The 20,831-nt window shown below is 35.6% G+C and overlaps 1 protein-coding gene across 1 annotated transcript in view; it reads right to left on the bottom strand.

Moving 5' to 3' along the window:
- bltp3a (bridge-like lipid transfer protein family member 3A) overlaps window positions 1–20,831 on the bottom strand; it is a 50,233-nt gene that overhangs the window by 25,260 nt on the left and 4,142 nt on the right. Inside the window, exons 2-8 of the mRNA XM_051096471.1 lie at window positions 10,274–10,436; window positions 8,358–8,396; window positions 6,521–6,612; window positions 5,134–5,323; window positions 2,526–2,666; window positions 1,124–1,294; window positions 348–528 (exon numbers count right to left, since the gene is read on the bottom strand). Coding sequence (XP_050952428.1) covers window positions 348–528; window positions 1,124–1,294; window positions 2,526–2,666; window positions 5,134–5,323; window positions 6,521–6,612; window positions 8,358–8,396; window positions 10,274–10,436 — 977 coding nt within the window. The remainder of the gene's footprint in view (window positions 1–347; window positions 529–1,123; window positions 1,295–2,525; window positions 2,667–5,133; window positions 5,324–6,520; window positions 6,613–8,357; window positions 8,397–10,273; window positions 10,437–20,831) is intronic.

The raw sequence follows: 20,831 nt of genomic DNA, 5'->3' as shown, positions 1-20,831 counted from the left end.
TGGAAGTTCAAAATCGGGGCACCATATCAGTCCATTATATGGAGAAAAATCCATATTTCCCTCAAAAAACAATTTCTTTACAACTGAAGAAAGAAAGACATGAACATCTTGGATGACAAGGGGGCGAGTACATTATCTGTCAATTCTCCTTTAACAGCCCCACTGACTTTCATGATTTGGAATGGAGCAGCACGAACATTTTGTTTAATATCCCCTTTTGTTTTCCACAAGAAGAAGAAAAAACTTGGGCATGGAACGACATAAGCCTGAGTAAATGAGTCAATTTTAACTTTCAACGACTATTCTTTTAATGTCTCTCAGTGGTAACAATGATCGCAGTTCATTACCGGAATCTGAAGAGCTGTCGTTGCAGATATGCAGGTCAAGTCGGGAGATGAAAGTGTGGTAGGATGATTCTTTGACATCGTGGAGGTCAAAATACTCGGCAAGTGTGCCAGGGGTCCCGACCGCTTCGGTTGGAGGAGGCTCAGTCCACAGAGAGTGGATCCCAGGAGAGGGAGGCGCAGTCTGATGCACAAATACAATAAGACATAAATAAACACTAAAGCACTGAGTCATTCACAGGAAGCGGCTGACGCAGAATAGCCTGTCCCTGGGTAGACTTGGGATTTAATATTATAGAGGGCTGAGCTGTTTTGTAAAGACAACTGTTGAAGTCTGAGCCAGCTACAGCATAAAGTAATAAGGTTTTGTTTTCGTTTTTGATCTCAAAACACAAAGTGCCGATAAGAAGATCTAATGAATCACTAATGTGTTTATCAAGCTTATTTTTTCTCCAAGAGCAGGCACGGCCATTTGTAAATGTTATGGGTTTGGCTTCCGGTCTCATCTGCGTCTAGTTATTTTTAGCTGTACAAAACAGCTTGTTTTGCTGTTTTATATTGCAAATTGGTGTGTTATGTTATTTTAATGTGTTATCTTAATTATGAGCACACTGGTTCGTAGTGCAAACCATTTCACCGTTCACTGCACGTCGTTATTCTTCTCGTTATTTTCTTGAATTGACTAATGAACTAGAAGTCTCACCCATAAGCTTACCTCTGCGATGAAGAATAAGGTGGATAACATTATTGCGAGTGATTTAAAGGACACATTGTGGCACCTGTAGTGTTTCAGCAGCCATGCTCTTCCTCTGCTGGGCAGACTTCTCCATGGCTTCACTCAGAGACTTTGCGTAGTGGATGATGGCCTTGAGCTGAGAGTCTGTCAGCACCCATAGCAGATCATCCAGTATGAACAGCAGCTTAGAGGCCAAGACATTACAGTCCTTCACCTGAGATGAGGAAGGGGAAGAAACATCAGCACAGAATACACATGATTTCATTCTGATCAGGGCCGCATGATGTGTTGAAATAAAACTGGAACTGCTATATAAATAGTGCAATTATTGTGAATGCTGTGATTTCATTAAATATATGCACTGCATGTTTCAAAGCAAAGCGGTACTGTGATCATTTACATGCATATACCTTTTTTTTTTTTTTTTTTTTTAAAGCCAAACGTTTGAAGGTGAAGAAAAAAAAACAAAAAAAACATAAATATTAGTTATTAACATGTGACCCTGGACCACAAAACAAGGGTCAATTTTTCGAAACTGACATTTATACATCTTCTGAAAGCTGAATAAATAAGTTTTCCATTGATGTTAGGATAGGACAATATTTGGCTGAGATACACCTATTTGAATGTATGGAATCTGAGGGTGCAAAAAAAACAAAAAAAACAAAACAAAAAAAAAATATTGAGAAAAATCGCCTTTAAAGACATGCATTAAGTTTTGATATATTTACAGTAGGAATACTACAAAATATCTTCATAAAAACATGATCTTTACTTAATTTCCTAATGATTTTTGGCATAAAAGAAAAATTAATAATTTTAACCCATACAGTGTATTTTTGGCTATTGCTTCAAATATACCCACGCTACTTAAGACTTAAGTTTTGTGGTCCAGGGTCACATATTAGTATATTACACTATATTTTGTATTTTACAGTACAATTATTACAATATATGTGAATTTATTTAATAGTTTTATTAAATAATATATCAAGTTGAAAATCATAATAATATTTATTATTTTTACAGTAATAATGAATGGGTCAAAATCATTGGGAATGTGGCCCATGATAAAGCATGCAGATTTATTCCCCTAAATCATCCTATATTTATAAATTCTTTGTAAATGGAGCTATTCAAGTAATCTGCTAAAGATTCCTGGATTTTTTTATACCACAGTAAATGTCAGTTTTCCCCCCAATATCATGAAGCCCTAATTCTGATGAAAACACTGATGTGACCTTAGTTCAATAAAATCAGCGACAACACATGATGTCCTATCACACAACCACATATGTCACTACATTAAATTTTTGATGTGAAATGATTTTAACAGCACTACAAACTTGTCTGTAGTAAGGTGGAACAAGATGGAACAAGATGGAAAACCATGCAAAATATAAGGACTACTTTGGAAACTTTCAAAACAAATATCAAAACTGTACCCTGCGTTTGAGAGCGATGCGTATACGTCCTTGATTGGTAATGAGGCGCAGTGGCGTGCTGCCCAGATCCTGCTCGTCACTCTCAATGGCATCCGCCTCTATGCGCAGACTCTGCCAGTTGATCTCTTTGAACGTTAGGACCTGCAGGACATCAGAGACGGTATGAGCATGAGACATTCCACTCAAAGAAAAACATCTTAAGTTTAAATCTTAAAGGGATAGTTCAGCCAAAAATGAAAAATCTGTCTTTAATTACTCTCATGTTGTTCCAAACCTGTAAAACCTTCATTCATCTTTGGAACATAAATTAAGATATTTTTAATAAAATCCGAGAGCTTTCTGACCCTCCATAGACAGCAATCCTATCATGTTCAAGGCCAGAAAGGCACCAAGAACAGACAAAATAGTCCATGTGACATTAGTGGTTAAACTGTAATTCTGTGAAGCAAAAAACTCTAAAATAACAACTATTCAACAATTCTTTGTCACCCTAGCGCCATTTTGAAGAGTACCATGACGCATGCGCGTGCTTTGATCTGCACATAAACGACGCATGCGCATGGCGCTATTGATGTAGAACATGCAAGCACTGTGCCTTGTTTACATTCAGAAGAAAGACTGCACGTTTTGTTGAAATAAATTTGTTTAAAATTTATTGAGTACTGCCCTTCAGAAGCAACAGAAGATACTTGCATGTTTCCTGGAAGACAAATTAAAGACAATTTACCTTTAAAAGTTTTCACCCCGGCTCTTAATGCATCGCGTTTCCTTCTGGAGCATCAGTGAACGTTTGAACCTTTTTTAATAGTTGTGTTTGAGTCCCTCAATTGTCCTCAATGTGAAAAGATGGATCGCAAAATCATACAGTCACTGCTGAAAGGGTTCAAATATGCAAAAGATGCTGGAAAACCGAAAAATCTGCAGGATCTGGAGGATTTTTCTGAAGAACAGTGCACAGTTTAATTGTTAAGAGCAAAAAAGGGACTCACAACCAACAAACTAAACAAAATAACAATCGTAGATCATCCAGGTAACTACACACAGTATTAAGAACCTTTTGAAGGGGGTTATTTTAATAATTTCAGCTATTTTTTGTCTTGTGGACAAAATATGTAAACATCTTTTATGTAAAATATTTTACTCAGGACAGTACTAAATAAAAAATAACATGCATTTTGAATGATCTCTCTTATTTTGTTAAAATTATTAACATTTTCACAGATTCTTGCAAGTCATCCTCTCTGTCGAAATCTTCAGACATGTTAACGAAGTTTTATGTACAGTGTGTCTCTTCTGATTGTAAACAAGGCGCAGCATATTCGGGTTCTACATCAGAAGGGTGGCTCCTGCATTAGCAGCACCACTCGTATGCGTGTGAATGTGCATAGAAGACTGACATGGGAGAGAAGAAATTGCTGAATAAAGTAATTATTTTTGTTTTCTTTGCACACAAAAAGCATTCTCACAGCTTCATAAAATTACAGCTGAACTGATGTCAAACACTGATGTCACATGGACTATTTTATCGATGTCCTTACTACCTTTCTAGGCCTTGAAAGTGTCAGTTGTGTTGCTCTCTATGCAGGGTCAAAAGCACTAGGATTTTAAGCTTTTATTCTGGTGGAAAACCACAGGGACTCCTTAAAGCTACTCCTCTGATGGTAACAGGTTTATAAATGCCTCTCGTTTCAAACCAGGTGAAATTAGAGATGCACATCACATCGGATAAATGCAGTCCAATCACAGTTTTGATTTTTAAAAATGTATTTATAAATACCTATTTTATCATGCAGCACTAAACAGTATGTGAGAAAAATGCCAGAAGAAAATAGTGTCAGTATGATTTAATGTTAACTGCAGAAAGACACACATTACAATATGAGCGTTCTGCTTTGAACTCCTCTGACTTCATCTCGCCTACCAACATCAGTGGGCGGCGTAACCCTGATGGCCACGGGCGAGCAGAAGCAGAGCTCTATACTGAGAGCGCATGAGAGGTCATCCTCGAGAATAACATCCATCTTACATGTAACTGCATTACTGCTTAGGACGGGCTCGTCTAGAGGATCTGGCAATCTGGCCCGAACACTCTCTTCATATATCAAAACGACTGGCCTGATTTCATTACCTAATGGCGGTCTGGAAGAGTAATTAAGAGGGGACTTTTCATGAGCATGTGCTTCTGTGAGAGAAGAAAAGCAAGCGAAAGAGGAACAAGAGGAGGAGAAGTGAAGTGTAGAAACACTTTGATCTGACAGCTGTTGATTTCTGCACTATGACGGCGCTGCTCTTTGTCCCCTTTTGGATTATGTAACCACTGCTATTTTTCTCCATAATGATTCATTTGCTTTTTAAAATGAAGAAATGGAGAGTTAATACTGAAAGCTGTTTCACCCTGGGTTTCACCTCTGGGTAATCCCTTGTAATGCCACGAAGCCACATTTTTGCACTTCTTCAAGCTAAATGTGGCTTCTGCCAGCAGGTGTCAGATGCTTCAAATTGAGCAGTCGGTGATCCAGGACGGCCCACACCATGTACACTGAAGCATAAACATGCTTCTACTGTTGTATAGCACTTTCAAAACAGCTACTTGTATCATGTGCCATACCTCTCCTCTCTTAGGATGTGTAATGCGGGTGTAGCGCAAGTCGCTCTTCTGCCATTTGGGATTGAGGCTGCAGCCCTGGAGCTGCCAGAGCTCAAAGGAGGCGTGAAACGCCCGGGCCTGAACTTTAATTGTGATGGAGTTGATGATCACAGACATTCCCTCCACGACCTTCTCAGCAAAGCCATATTCACTGGAGAGACAAGAATCAAACCGCAAACATCCATTACAAAGACTAATGAATAACTGGATCTGACGTTCAACCCAGTGTTGTTGCTAAATTAAAATCAGAAAATTTGCTTTGAAATGATTTTTAAGCTGAAATAAAAACTGCTAAAACTAAACCTGAAATAAAAATAAAAATAAAAATATTAAAACAAACACATATAAAAAATAAAAAATAAAAATAAAAATATTAAAACAAACACATATAAAATGATATAAAATGGGGGGAAAAGCTAACATTAAAACAAAACTGGAAAATATAAAAATGACCCTTGCCCTAATAATAAATACTATAAGAGTATAGAAATAATGAAGTTTTTGACAAAAACAAATGTTTTATGAAATGATAAACCTCAAAATTTAGCCTTTAAACCAGTAAAAAGGATAAATTAAATATATTCTTTTAAAATTAAGTTCAAAAATAGTAGTTCATGAGCAATTGCTTGGCATTACACTATCAGTCACTGTCAGATTTTTAATGTTGAAAAAAGCTGAGTAGAGTTTTTTCAGGTTTCTTTGATGAATAGAAAATTCAGAAGAACAACATTTATCCAAAATAGAAAGGTGAAAAAAAAAGATCTTTGAATTTATCAAAGAATCCTGAAAAATGTATTCTTTTTAATATTAATAACTATAATAATAATAATAATAATTTCTTGAACAGTAAATCAGCATATTAGAATGATTTCTGAAAGATCATGTGACACTGAAGACTGGAGTAATTAAGACCTAAAGTAGAAATGAACTATTTCTAACACCATTTATGATGTTTAAGAATTTTCATGACCTTAATTGTAATAAAACTAAATGTAAGACTTTTTAAGGACCCACAGGGACATTCAATATTCAAATAATATCCTGTTCTCTAGCTATGGCTTATATTTCCCTTTCACAGCCTACAGATTTAATTTATGGTCACCATTTGACCACCATAATTTGTTTGTAGTACGAATGTCACAATATGTTGTGCTCTGCCGATACTTGGCATTAAGTGTTTGAACAAATAACAGTATTGATGCTTGACTTACAAGTACCACTAATGAATCTAAATGTCAGTGTTCATAATGGAGAGGACATCATAGAGAGGTTTTACCACTTTCTGTATGCATTTGTACAAACACTGTGGATCTGGTTTGCTGCAAGGAAAACAGCAGGTCATTCTGACCTTTGGCCTGCAGTAATGGCAATTGGAGAGGGGCCATTTGGGGGCCGGGGTTCTTCACAGGTCCTCATTTCGACTTCTACTTTATCCAGGAACTGCAAAAGGAGAGGAAACGGAGTTCAGGCAGAATTCAGTAGGCCAGAGTCTCTAATTTATGCTCAAGCGGAATATGGAAATATGAATCTCCAGAGTGGCAAGTTTAGGGAAACTAGTTAACTAATCTAATGTTACTTAATATGGGATTTTGTAATCATAGAGCATTAATCCTCAAAATGCATTATAAATCTCTAGGGCTGCCCTCAACTAAAGATTTTTCTGATTGACTAGTAGTTGTTCATTTTAAGCATTAGTTTATTAATAAACCATTCAAATCATAAAAATGAGCCTTTAATTGCCTACATAGCCTAATAAGTGCTCAAGCACACACACAAAGCTTACCACAGCACATCCGCAGGAATAATGATTATGAACGTGTCAAGGACAAACAGTAAGGAGGCTGCATTACATTTGAATAATTTATTGATAAACTAGTGCTTTCTTTGTTTTCAGTTTAAGAGATGAAGCTGGCAACACTGACTCCGCAGTAGTATGACTGTCTCATACGGATTACATAATCTGTTTTCCATTTGAATTGGTTCATTTGAACACTCTCTATACATAGGCTATATTTTTATGTTTGTAAGGAAAGTATACACAGAGTTTCGGAGTTTCGCACATAAGTTCACAGAGACAGAGACGGCAGAAAGTGCATCCTGTTTGCTTTCATTATTTTACAAAAGCGCAACGTTTCGTTGTTATTCTGAGTGCACACAAATAAACCTAGAGTCTTTCAAAGATGTATTACTTTTACCTGTATGACCAAAAATGACGGAGTATTTTAAGAGCAGGTGTAAGCGCATCTGTGTAAGCGCAGTGAGTGCGTTACTGTTCAGCTTCCACACTTCAATAGTGCACATTTTCTAGGTTAACATTAGATTTAGCAGCCATGTAAATTTGATGCCAACATATTTCAGATAAGCCATATTTAAGGTTGATGAACGATAGGTGAGCGTTTGGGTGTCCTGCCCACAGTGTGACCTCACCACTTTCTGTGGATTTTTTTCTGAGACTAAGCGACTAAAAAAAATTTTGGTCGACCAAGCCTCTTATAATTGACTAACGGTTAGTCGACTATTAGGGGGCAGCACAATAAATTGCCATTCTATCTGGCATATATATATATAAAACATACTGTATCTGATTAATAAATTCTCATCTCAAATGTTGTTATTACTACATTTTCACACTTTTTATTAGTTACAAATTAAGAAATTTTACATGGACTACAGAAACATCACTGAGATTATATATATTTTTTTAATATTCCTGAGATTATTAACTGAATCTTATTTATTAAATATTTGTGTACTTCAAGATGTAAAATGTATCAATTTTCCATAATGCACTAGCATTTGCATAACGTGGTTCCCCTACTAAAACTTTGTATTTTTAGAGTATTTTTATGTATCTCATACAGTTCAAAATAGACCTATAGACATATTTTTGCTTTAGATCAATTGATATGATTTTGTGTTTCAGTTCTAAAACTCCTGAAATGTCTACGAAGAAATGAGCTGTAGACCAGGTCACTGAAAAAGCCTGCAGTCTCAGTTGAACTCTATTGAACCCTCCTTATCAGACGCTGTAGTATTTGAGTGAAAAGCACAAAATGAAAACAGGGGTATTTTTGCAGAAGTGAAAAAGGACAGAAGATCATGTGATAAACAGGGAAATGACAAAATATGACAGACAGAAGAAACATGATGCAAGAAGGGAAACACACTGATGGGGAGATTCTTACCAAACATATAGGACTGGTCTTCAGCTTTGTCCATTGTATCTGGGAAAAAAAAAAAAAAAACACACACACGTACGTTTGTTTTTGTGAATTGTGGGGACTTTCCATAGACTTCTATAGTTTTTATACTGACTAAACGATATTGTCTATCCCCTAACCCAACCCTAACCCTAAACCTAGCCCTCACAGAAAACATGTTTGCATCGTTACACTTTCAGATAAACATCATTTACTATTTTGAATCATTTTTTAACATTGTTAAAACCATGTCAAAACTTTCAGGTTTTACTATCCTTGTGGGGACATTTGGTCCCCACAATGAAGCAAAAACAAGTACACACACACACACACACACACACACACACACACACACATCTAAATAACAATGAATTTGTTTAAATATATTTGTGATAATTTCGATTATCGGGGTTCAAGCGCTTTAGGGCATTTAAGCACATATGAAAAAAGACATTATTTAGAAAGCTTGTAACCACCTAAAGTAATGATTTAAAAAAGCATTTTAGGGAAATCCAGGTAATTTTCCAGAAATATTATGTATTTTTAATGGTAATGACTGTTACATCGGCAGCTGTGATCCGATCTCTTTAAAACTTTGCATGCTTGTTTAGAATCACCTGTCACATGTGCTCACCAGGTTTCCTTCAGGCTTTATAGGATTTTGGGTTAATTTGGACAGGCTCCTTTTCTAAACGACCCTGTTATAGCCTCCCAAAAGGGTAAATTTCAACACTGTTTTGATCATTTTTGACCTAGAGAGTCCAGAGAAGTGTATTGCAGTGCTTTTTTCCTACAGTAGGACTAGTTCGCAAAAGTAGGTTTTTGACATCTTCTCAATCATTTAACAAACGACTGAATTGGCAGCAGTGGTTCTAGAGGCAAAGTTGTCCAGAATGAGGAGTTCTATCGTATGATATGAATATCGTGTGCATGTGTGAAAAACCACGCTGTGTACGATCATTTACAATTGAAAAATGCAATAACTCCCCCAGTGGCCGATTCCTTTCCAATTTCTCTCAGGGCTTTCTTTGGGACCATGAATCGAACAGGCCCACCGAGTTTGGTTCTGATCGCCCTCCGTTATCCTTGTCTAACAGGTGCTTAAAATTTGTCAGCCAATGGTGGCCATGTTTTTTGAGATACGCAAATGTCCTTGTAGACAGTTGTGGCACACTGGACCAAGACCGTGCACACCAAGTTTCATGTTGAAAGGAATGTCGGTCGTGAAGTTATAGCCATTTGCATGCCTCTAACATTATCACCAAGTGGCAAAGCTCCACATTTTTTTTTTCTTGTGATCTCAGATTGAGCTCTTACACAAGTGTTCTGAGTTTAGAAGTTTAGAAGTCTGAGTTTAGAAGACATTTTATTAAAAGTGGCCCTGCCCCTTTCTAACATTTTTGTGTCCTTTTGCGAAGGTGAGTCGAAACTTTTTTTTTTGATAATTATCGATATTTACTCTCCAGAGAATCTTTTTGAACTGGTTTGGTTCCGATCGGGCCAAAAACCTAGGACTAGTTCGCAAAAGTAGGTTTTTCAAAAAATGTAAAATACTCTAAATTTTCGCTAGGGTCACAAGTCTGAGGCTGAGTTTTGTCCGCCATGAGCCACGGATTTCAACAACATAGGACACCTGAGCCTGCGACTGATGGTTTAGGAGTTATGAGTGATTTCGTACTTTTGATCAATCAAGCCATCAAGCCGACTGGGGTAACCCTTGGTCTCATTGTAGGCGGTGTGTACTACCATCCCTCCAAGTTTCAAGTCTCAGTGACTTACCGTTTGGTCTGCACGATTAGTTTTACGTGGAGCTCGCTGATCCGTGACCATTCTAACAATTACAATAGGGTTTCAACGCTACATGCTTGAACCCCCAATTCCTCCAGGTTCTCTCATCTCACCCGTATAGCAGCTTTGTTGCAGTAGACGCGGGTGACGGCCAGCCAGGTGGGCAGATCCAGCATATTCTGCAGGACCTCCTCATCCAGCTCCAGGTTGGACAGCTGCCCCTCTCCCTTCAGTGTGCTCAGGTTGATCTTATCCGGGGAGAGGTTCTTAGTGAACCTACACAAGACAAACAAACATTGCTTGGTTAGAAAGTTTGAGTTGTGAGTAGGCCAATGAGTGTCCATGACAAAGAAAACCGGGGAAAAAAAAAAAAAAAAAAAAAAAAAAAAAAAAAAACCAGTTAAAAACGTGCCAAATTCTTAGAAATGTACTTGTCGTATTTTTGCCAGTTTTATTTTGAATACATTTTTGAACTATTTTCAAAAAGAGATTACATTTAAATACATGTAAAACACATCTTAACAGTTAAAAATAAAAAAAATATAGGATATTACAGAGGTTGCACTAGACTTCAACATTGTCCGTCATTTTGAAGGACAAGGTCGTAAAATTTCCGTCATAATCTATTATTACCTGTCATTTTAATTTTCATATTTTAATTAGAATAACACATTTAATTGCTTTTATTTTTCTTCACATTTTCGTTTTTAATCATGTACATACATTACGCTAGTTGTTGTTGTTTAAAAACAACAAAACACGGTAGGGCTGGGTAAAAAAAAATAAATAAAAAATAAATAAATAAATAAATAAATAAATAATAAAAAAAAACAAAAACAAACGATTTCTCGATTTTAATGAACCAATATCGATTCGTAGTGCGTACATAGTGTGTCTTAATTCCAATAAATAGCAATAGGCTAAGCTTTTCGTTACTTTTGATATGAAACAAAGTCTCCAATTTCAAATTCTGTCAATTTCCTTAAGAAATTCAAGCAATAAATTCCGTTTTGGCGCACTTCAATGTAGCGTAATAGATCGCTGTAGCTTCTGTGTACTCGTCTGTGCGCAATCAAATGCACAGGAAAACATTCGTGACAGTTTCGTTTTTGTTCTGGATCCCCTGCTCTGTTTCTACATTGGAGCGCACTCGCCACCAACTGGACAGGGGTGCGAATTACAGATACAGTTTTACAATAGATCATCTCAGCGTAATCTGTCAAAATGACGGAGAATTTTCGGTTAACACGACCTCCGTATTAAATCAAATAAGTATTAAATTAAGTACTAAAGTTTTGAAGTAAGTATTAAATAGAATTAAAGCTTTAAAGTATTTATGTATTTGAATTTTTTTTTAAACAACATAATTTATAAAATATCATTAGTTGCACCACATGACATTTTACATAACTCACACTTTTAGGTTAATGAAACACATAAATGTCACATTCCTTTAATCTTGGTCTCTGTGTCATTTCTTTCTTGGTCATTTTTGATATGGTTATATTTTTAGGCAATAAGGTCTGAGCTAAAACCCCCATCACAAAGACAGTCATTGACTAGCAGCGGGTAATAAGATTACACCAGGCCTGCAGTAAGACTGCTTTAAGCCCACGGGAGTGTTTCTAACCCCTGCCCTCAAAACCTGCTGGGATCACAGACACAAGCACACACAGCACATCTAATATTCACTGTACAGCGCTGCAGTCTGCCTGCCTTTACACTTCATAAGAGAAAACCAGCACATTCACTGTAAATGCAGAGCTCAGAGTGGCCGCTTCAAACGACTGGAGTGTTTCATGCATTGGAATGGGAAATCTCCATCTGTTCAAAGACTTCAAAGATTAACCCAGCCTTCAGAAGACCAGTGAGAGGGAAACCACTGCCATACAGTATTACCACATCGCTTCAGTCACGTTTCAGTATGCTGCACTAGATGACTGTGACACGTTTTCCAGATTTGACTGAAAAAAAAAGTGCTAATGAGAATTTTTGGCACTGGCACTGTAGAATAAAAAGCAGTGTGAACATTCTTCAAAGCTTCTCTTTTTTTCTTTGAAAAAGAAAATTACACAGAATTATGTTATTGCTATTCATTGAACAGGTTATTATAGTTAACTAGTGGCAAATTTACACTGCAAACGTGGCATGGAAGCACTTCTGAAGTGGCATTTAGATGTCTTTACACAGACTAATGCTTCTCAGAGGTGGCATGAATGCATTTACACATACAAAACAACTGTATGCTTTGACACCAGGGGCTGAGGTGGGTCAGAGCAGCCTTGGCTTGTTTGGCTTTTAAGCAGGATCACTGTATGTCTTTACACAGAATTTTAAGAGGTACAAAGCAGCCTTCCGTCTTGCGCCCGGATCTGTTTCCGTGTACAACAGTGAGCGCAAGCTAGATTTAAGTGATTATTATGCTTCAAATATCAGTGTTTCCCCTAGGTTCACAGCTATTTATTTTTAATCAAATGAAAATTAAACCCTATTATTTTTTGGCAAACAGAGGTTTACTGTTAAAATTAACAAAATTTGTGTGAAAATTACATGCCGTCGTGTAAATAAAATAAATAATATAGGACTATTTAGTTTGTTTAATAAAAGAACAAGGTATAGACCTGTTCTACATGAAATGTAATCTTAAATGGCTTTTGTTGTGATCTGGCACTATACAGAAAATAAAATTAACTTGACCTTCAAGGGGGACAGGCCACACTAAATATGGATATTTTTCTTACAAAAATGCATTGATTCACTACAGGACATCTTTATTGATTTGACCTTTATCAATTTTTAATATTACTCCGATTGGACTGGTCTGAAAGAAGGAAGTCATATACACCTATGATGCATGGAGGGTGAGTAAATAATAGGCTAATTTTCATTTTTGAGTGAACTAACCCTTTAACACAGCTAAAATACCTTAAAACTAAAATTTAAAAAAAATTTTTAAAGGGGACCTATTATGCAATATATATAAACCTATTTCATATTTCAGTTAGTTCAGCGTTTCTCATCTTAATGTACTAAAATAAAATGATAATAACAATAAAAAAATAATAATAAGAAAATTAAACTAAGCAGACATTTAAAAAAAAAAAAAAAACATAAAAAACACACATCGAAAAACAATCTTATAATTGTACACTAATGAAAACAGAACCAATAAAAATAATTACATTCAAAACATTAATATTTCATAAAATATAATTCAAAATATTAATAAAAATGTCAATGAAACTAAAATTACATGCTATTAAAAGAAATAAGATGACTGGGGAAGACAGTATATAAATGCAGTGGAAGAGGTTGTAGAATATGAAGAAAGGCTTCTCAGAGTGACTCAGTTGACAGAGCTGTGAGAACAAAGAGGACTGTGGGACAAACAACAGACTGGCGTGTCTGGAAACTCAGCATCTCCTTCTGTCTCCTGAGAGTGATACAGCCAGGTGTGCTGGGGAGTGTGTGTGTGTCTCTTTCTCTGTTCTTCTGAGAGGGTTAGACACTTCAAAGTACAGCTGGGTGATATATACACACACACACACACACACACATACATATACATACATACATACACACACACACACACGTATACACATATACAGTGACCCAAAAATAAAACATGTTTCACAGAAGAAAGTCGTACAGGTTTGGAATGTCATCAGGGTGAGTAAATGATTAAATAATTTTTACTTGAAATATCCCTATAAATGATTCCATCTTTCAGTCTCAGGAAACATTTTGTATATTCAAAAAAATGCAACTACAGTAAAACGTAAAACAAAAAGGAATGTTCTACATACTAAATGAACACAAGGAAGAATGAAATTTCCATTTCTTCACTTACATGCACAAAAAAAAGAGAGAAAAAAAGCCCATTAACATCTACATTACATTTACCCACATTTTTGTGTATTTGAACCCTTTCCAACAACAATTGTATGCTTTTGAGATCCATCTTTTCACACTTAGGACAACTGATGGACTCATATGCAACTATTGCAGAAGGTTCAAATGCTCACTGATGCTCCAGAAGGAAAAAAAAAAAACAATGCATTAAGAGTCTTGAACAGAATGAAGATGTGAATTTTTTTCTTATTTTGGCTAAATATTATATTATTTTCATTTAGTACTGCCCTTCAGAAGCTACAGAAGATACTCAAATGTTTGCCAGAAGACAAAATAAGTTATTTACCCTGATTTTCAAATTCACCCCCGGCTCTTAATTGCATTGTTTTTCCTTCTGGAGCATCAGTGATCATACATACAGTCATAAATGGAAAGGGTTCAAATACACAAAAATGCCAAAACACCAAAGAATTTGTGGGACCTGAAGGATTTTTCTAAAGAACAACTATTCAGGACAAACAAGGGACTCATGAACAACTATCACCAAACAAAAAAACAAACAAAAACACAGCTGTGGTTCATTCAGGTAACAACACAGTATTAAGAATCAAGTGTATGTAAATTTTTGAACAGGGTTATTTTTATAAATTCAACTATTATTTTCTCTTGTGGACTATCTGTAAATGTTTTTATGTGAAATATCTGATTCAGGTCAATACTAAATCTAATACTAAAAAAAAAACAAAACAAAACAAAAAAAAAACATGCATTTTGTATGATCCCGCTTATTTTGGTTAAAAAAAACAACAACATTTTGCCGATTCTGCAAGATGTAAATTTTTGACTTCAACTGCATTTTAAAAATGTATTCCTGAGATGCAAAACTGAATTTTCAAGAAACATTTCTTATTTTCAGTGTTAAAAACATTATTGTGCTGCTTCATATTTTTAATAGAAAGTTAAAGAAAACATTGTATATATATATATATATATATATATATATATATACACACACACACACACAGTTACATTAAAAACATACATTTTAATCAATTTAATGCATCCTTGCTGAATAAAAGATTTGATGCTTGCCATTTAAAAATAAATACTGAAGTATAGCATAAGTTTTTACCATGAAAATACTGCACAAATGCCTCTGTAAACATTTAGAGATGACGCAAACTATAAATCAATCAATAAATCAATAAAAGTAATTAAAAGATTAAATGAAACAAATAGTTTCAAATAAAATGCTTCAAAGAAACTGCCATTTTTGCTAAAGTTTAAATCAGAGATGCTATTAAAACATCTGTTTCTTAACATTTTTATATGATTTTTTTAAACATTGCTCATGAGTTGATAATCACAAAACTAATCTAATCTCTACTACTCACTTGATTTCTAAACCCTGTTCCTGGAAGTACACAAACACTACAAATTTTTAAACTCTTCCTAATCAAACACAACTGATTCATCTCATCAGCTCATTAGTAGAGACTGCAAGACTGCAAACAGATAAGGGAGCCATCCAAAATGTGAATTGCTTGTGTGCCTCCAGGAACAGGGAGGGAAACACTGTATAATGACATTTAACGGCCAATAAAAGTGCTTGAAAAACATCACGCCATTCATAATGTTTAATTTTACATGGCCAGAAAAATCATCTTGAATATTTTATATATCACCCAGTCCTACTTCAGAGTATAATAATACACCCACTGAAAGCACACTTGAATGGTTAAGAGTGCTGGATCATGTCTATCTGGTCACACCATCATTACACATTCCTCTTTTCTTACGCTCCTGTAGTTCCTCTGCCCCGCAGACCTTAACAAACAGTGTGAAAACAAAACATGTCAGCTTAATGACGTTGTTACGTCTTTGATGGTAGTTCTAGGGTGTAGGAAGTAACATTTAGGTAGTGATAATTAGGTGAAGTGAAGGTGGCAAGAAACCAAACCTAAATCGAAAAATAATGCCAAATAAGGAAATTTATTTATACAAAAGTGAAAAGGATTTAAACAAAGGATGGAATATAAAATATATACAGTGGAAAAATATACACAAATCAAAATAAACCCAAATAAATAAATAAATAAACAAACCCAAGGGAAAAGGGAACGTAAGTGGCGCCAAAGAAAAGAAAATAATATAACAAAACCCAAACTAACTTAGCATTAACCTCTACCCTAACTGTAAATAAAAGAAAAGGAAAAGAACGGTCTTCAGCGTAAAAACGCCCTAAATAAACTATACTAACTAGGCAAACAAAACATACAAGTGTGGCGCTCACTCCTAATCTGGTGTGTCTAAACAGTTGGTTTGCTACGTGTGGTACCGTGTAAGTCACGTGACATCTTCCTATCCTCTTTTCCCAGGGGAAAAAACTAGCGATCACCAGATCGTAGCACGAGTTACAAAATGCATATTTGCATCAAAAGGCTAATAACTGTAGACACACTAAGTAGGACCAAAAAAAACAACAACAATCAGGCTAGAAGAAAACAGAATCTAACAGAACAAAACGCAACAAAGTAGGAGCGCAAGCAAAAGCAGCCGAACGCTCGTTCTGGCGTCTCTTTAAACTGGAGCCGCAGTCCGTGATTGGCAGCGCGGGCTGAGATGAGACTCTCTCAAAAACATGAGTTTAGCGTTGTGTGAAGAGTCCACAGCCAGACATCACGCAAACCCAGTTTAGAAAAGCTTCCTTCCCAGAAAATGCTAACTTGATGACAAAAAAAGCACGTTCTTATAAAAGGACAGTCCTTGCAAGACTGGAACATCAAAGCCTTAGGGTGTAATGGTTAAAAACCTCTGGAAATGGCTTGAGGAGTGCCATTTTCCCTCTTTCATTTCCTACTAGGCCGGACACATTAAAGGGCTTGTCTTTTTTTTAAACAGCCAATAGCCTTTAGTTTATGATGCAATCATGAATCACGTTTTTCTGGTAAGTTGCAGGTGGTACCATGGGAAGGATGTTCTCATTCTACAGAGATATGATTGGACAATAATTTACAAATGCCTCGAGTGCAAGATGAGTCATTCATACTTTCATTCTGTTTTCTGGGAGGTCTAAGTAAGTGCTTTAATTTGTCTAACGGCAATTCAAGGCCTCAAAGCTGACCGACATGGATTAAAAGCCACAAAACTTTACTTTTGAGTGTTCAGTGTCTCTACAGTCTGATGGCAGAACATTGCTTGTTCAATCCCCAGATTCAGTGAACCACAAGATATCATATGACCAAGGCGCTTATAACCCCAAGTTACTCCAGCAGGATTGTCCTGGATATCTGTATCACTTATTAGATGAAGAAGCAGCTTAATCTACTTCAGTAGTCTTGGCAGTTCAGTGTCACTCACAAACTGACTAAACTGTAAAAGTAAAAAAATACATATATAACTGGTGCTTGCCTGGTAAAAACTCACCAACACAATGCATCTGTGATCATTATAGTCAGGGTCAAATTGACCCTAATTAGGCAAGATGAAGGAGGAGAAAGAAAAAAAAAAAAAAAAAAAAATTCAGCGCTGTCACTAACAATTATTTTGGTAATTGAGTAATCTGTTGATTATTCGGATGATTAATCGAGTAATCGGATAATTATAATTTTTGTTGTTGTTGTAATAAAAATAGACCTAAGCAAACACTGGTCTTTAGAATGACTTGAAAAGACACATAATAGCAATGAGGCAATAAGAATTAGTTCAATTAAAGTATCATATGGTTTTATTGAACAAAACTGTTAAAATACATAATGTATCATAAACAATAGACCTAATGTACTGTACATTACACGTTATAACAAATGCCGGCGGAGGACGCTAACAGCCTTACAATTGTTTTGACACTTTACTGCATGAACTAATCTGTTTAATATTGACTCACAAACATTTAATTCAAAATTCCACCTAATCATTAAAATTTGGCCATTTCTTTATGATTAAAAAAAAGCTAAAGACAGTGTAATTTCTTGAATGAAATTAAACCGCAATGAACAGTTAGCATATTGAGAAAGATACTAATGTATTCTCCTGTGTTTGCGTTTGATTTATAAATTATTTATCTTACAAATCTGATGAAATGTGCATGTTACATTCACAGATGATAATAATATAATAAACCCATATAATAAATAATAATATAATAAACCCAAACTCACAACAATGTGCAGAGATGGAGTTTGTGACGCTCCACATATGTAACTGATAAGAGTTTGTGCGTAGCAGCATTTACTGTGAATGGAGCCGCTCTGACACGCACATTCGTATCCTACAGGCGTGTAAATAATTAAAGCACATACAGTCATGTGAAAAAGTTACGACACCCTATTGAATTTAATGGTTTTCTGTATCAGGATATAATAAAAAATTATCTGGTCCTTGACAGGTCTTAAAATTTGGAAATAAATCCTCACATAAACATCATCACATGACACCGTGTCATTTATTTAAGAAAAATACAGCCAAGAGAGCAAGGCTATGTGTGACAAAGTTAGGACACCCTATGAGTCAACTGCCTGTAGATCCACTTAGCAGCAATAACTTGAAGCATTCATTTTCTGTGTGACTTTATCAGTCTCTCACATTGTTCTGAAGGAATTTGGACCACAGGAATTTTAGACCACAATTTTTCACCACAGCATTTGAGTCAGGATGAGCTCTGGACTTGGACTGGGCTGTTGCAACACCTTAATTATTTTCTTTTCAGCCATTCTGTTGCAGATTTGCTGGTTTGCTTGGGATCATTGTCCTGTTGCATGACCCAATTTTGGCCCAACTTTACATGTCGGACAGATGCCCTCGCATTTGACTCTAGAATACTTTGACATACAGAGGAGTTCATGGATAACTCAATGACTGTGAGGTGCCCAGGTCCTGTAGCTACAAAACAAACCCAAAATAATCAGCCCTCCTCCAGCATGCTTGTCTTTTGGTATGAGGTGTTTGTGCTGATATGCTCTTTAGGTTTTCACCAAACTTGGCGCTGTGCATTATGGGCAAACATCTCCACTTCAGTCTCGTCTGTTCAAAGGACATTATTCTAGAAGACTTGTGTTTTGTTCAGATGCAACTTTGCAAACCTAAACTGTGCTGCAATGTTTTTTTTTTTTAGACAGAAGAGGCTTTCTTCCGCCAAGCCTTCCAAACATGCCATTTTTGTCCCATATTTTTATAATTGTCATGAACTTTATCATTTAACACGTTAACTGAGGCCTGTAGAGTCTGAGGTGTAGTTGTTGGGTTGTCTGCCATTTCTCTGAGCTTTACACGGTCTGATCTTGGGGTGAATTTTCTGGGACGTCCACTCCTGGAAGGAGAGGTGTCTGTTTTAAACGTCTTCCACTTGTGAATAAACTTCAAATTGTTTGGAAATGGCCGTATTACTCTTTTCAGATTGATGGCAGCAACACTTGCTTCTTTAAGATGATTGTTGATGTCTTGGCATTGTGTTAACACACACCTGAAGGCTCCAGACCAGCAAACTGCCAAAGCTTATGCTTTTATAGAGGCACTCAGACTTGCTGATGATCAGTTAATCAAAGGAATTGCTTGACTGTTATTTACCCTCTTAATTCCAGTGTTAACAGTAAGGGTGTCCTAACTTTGTCACACATGGTTTTCCATTTTTGCTTTATTTTTGTTCAGTGAATAATGACACGGTGCAATCTTCATTTGGACAATTTTAAATGCGATTTTCCTCAATATTTCGATTTTTTTTGCACCCTCAGATTCCAGATTTTCAATAGTTGTATCTCGGCCAAATATTGTCCTATCATAACAAGATATATATTAATTTATTTTTTCAGCTTTCAGTTGATGTACACATCTCAATTTTAAAAAACTGACCCTTATGACTGGATTTGTGGTCCAGGGTCACATATAATAAACCTGCATCGCATATATTTATTGAATTTATTGAACTGAATTGTAGCATTTGTAAATTTTTAACAGCATTATGCTTTATTATGATTTTTAAATGGGTTTATTATGTGAAATGCGCCAAAAACCGACATGGGCAAAATGCAATCGAGGAATTTTTTTTAATCGAATACTCAAATAGAATCGAGGAATCGTTGCAGCCCTAAAAAAAAATAAATAAATAAATAAATACATTTTACACTATGAAGAGCAAAAACAAAATTATGTTAAACAGTAAAGTTTATTATTATTACTTCTAACACAACACCAAAAATGAAGGATTATTTAAAATTTGTATAAAGAACTGTTTTTTTTAAACATACTTTTTTTTTTTTTTACAAACTGTGAATATTACAAATAGTACTGCAACTATTATTTATTTACTTCCTTTTTTAAAGGTCTGTGCAGCTGCCTTTAACCATGAAATATGCAAGTCAAATTCTCTCGTTACACATTTTGTATTCATACTCCACAAGATTTCAGAGTGTTGACAAGCATGTTTATGAACTTAAATAAGAAAGTCACAAAAATGAAAAAAACATAGATTAAACAGTATTTCTGAGCATTCAAAAATCAAATGCATCAGATTAACCTGCAACCCAATACAAGGCATACATATGGCTCCTTAAATGCAAATTTATCCACATTATTATTCAGCTGCTATAGGGAAATGACAAGAAGAATGACAACGTGCAGTAAACTGTAAAACTCTTTGCACTACTACTGATAATACACTAAAATAACATGGTAAGAAAAATCTATTCGCAATATCAAGCAGCAAAACAAGCTGTTTTGTACAGCTAAAAATAGCTAGATGCAGATAAGACCGGAAACCAGACCCATAAAATTTACAAATGGCCGTGAGCTCTCTTACAGGAAAAATAAAGTGGATTATTTACA

Source organism: Labeo rohita, chromosome 23 (genome assembly GCF_022985175.1).
Source record: "Labeo rohita strain BAU-BD-2019 chromosome 23, IGBB_LRoh.1.0, whole genome shotgun sequence".
Classification (NCBI taxonomy): Eukaryota; Metazoa; Chordata; class Actinopteri; order Cypriniformes; family Cyprinidae; genus Labeo; species Labeo rohita.
This window is presented reverse-complemented; position numbering and strand designations above follow the sequence as displayed.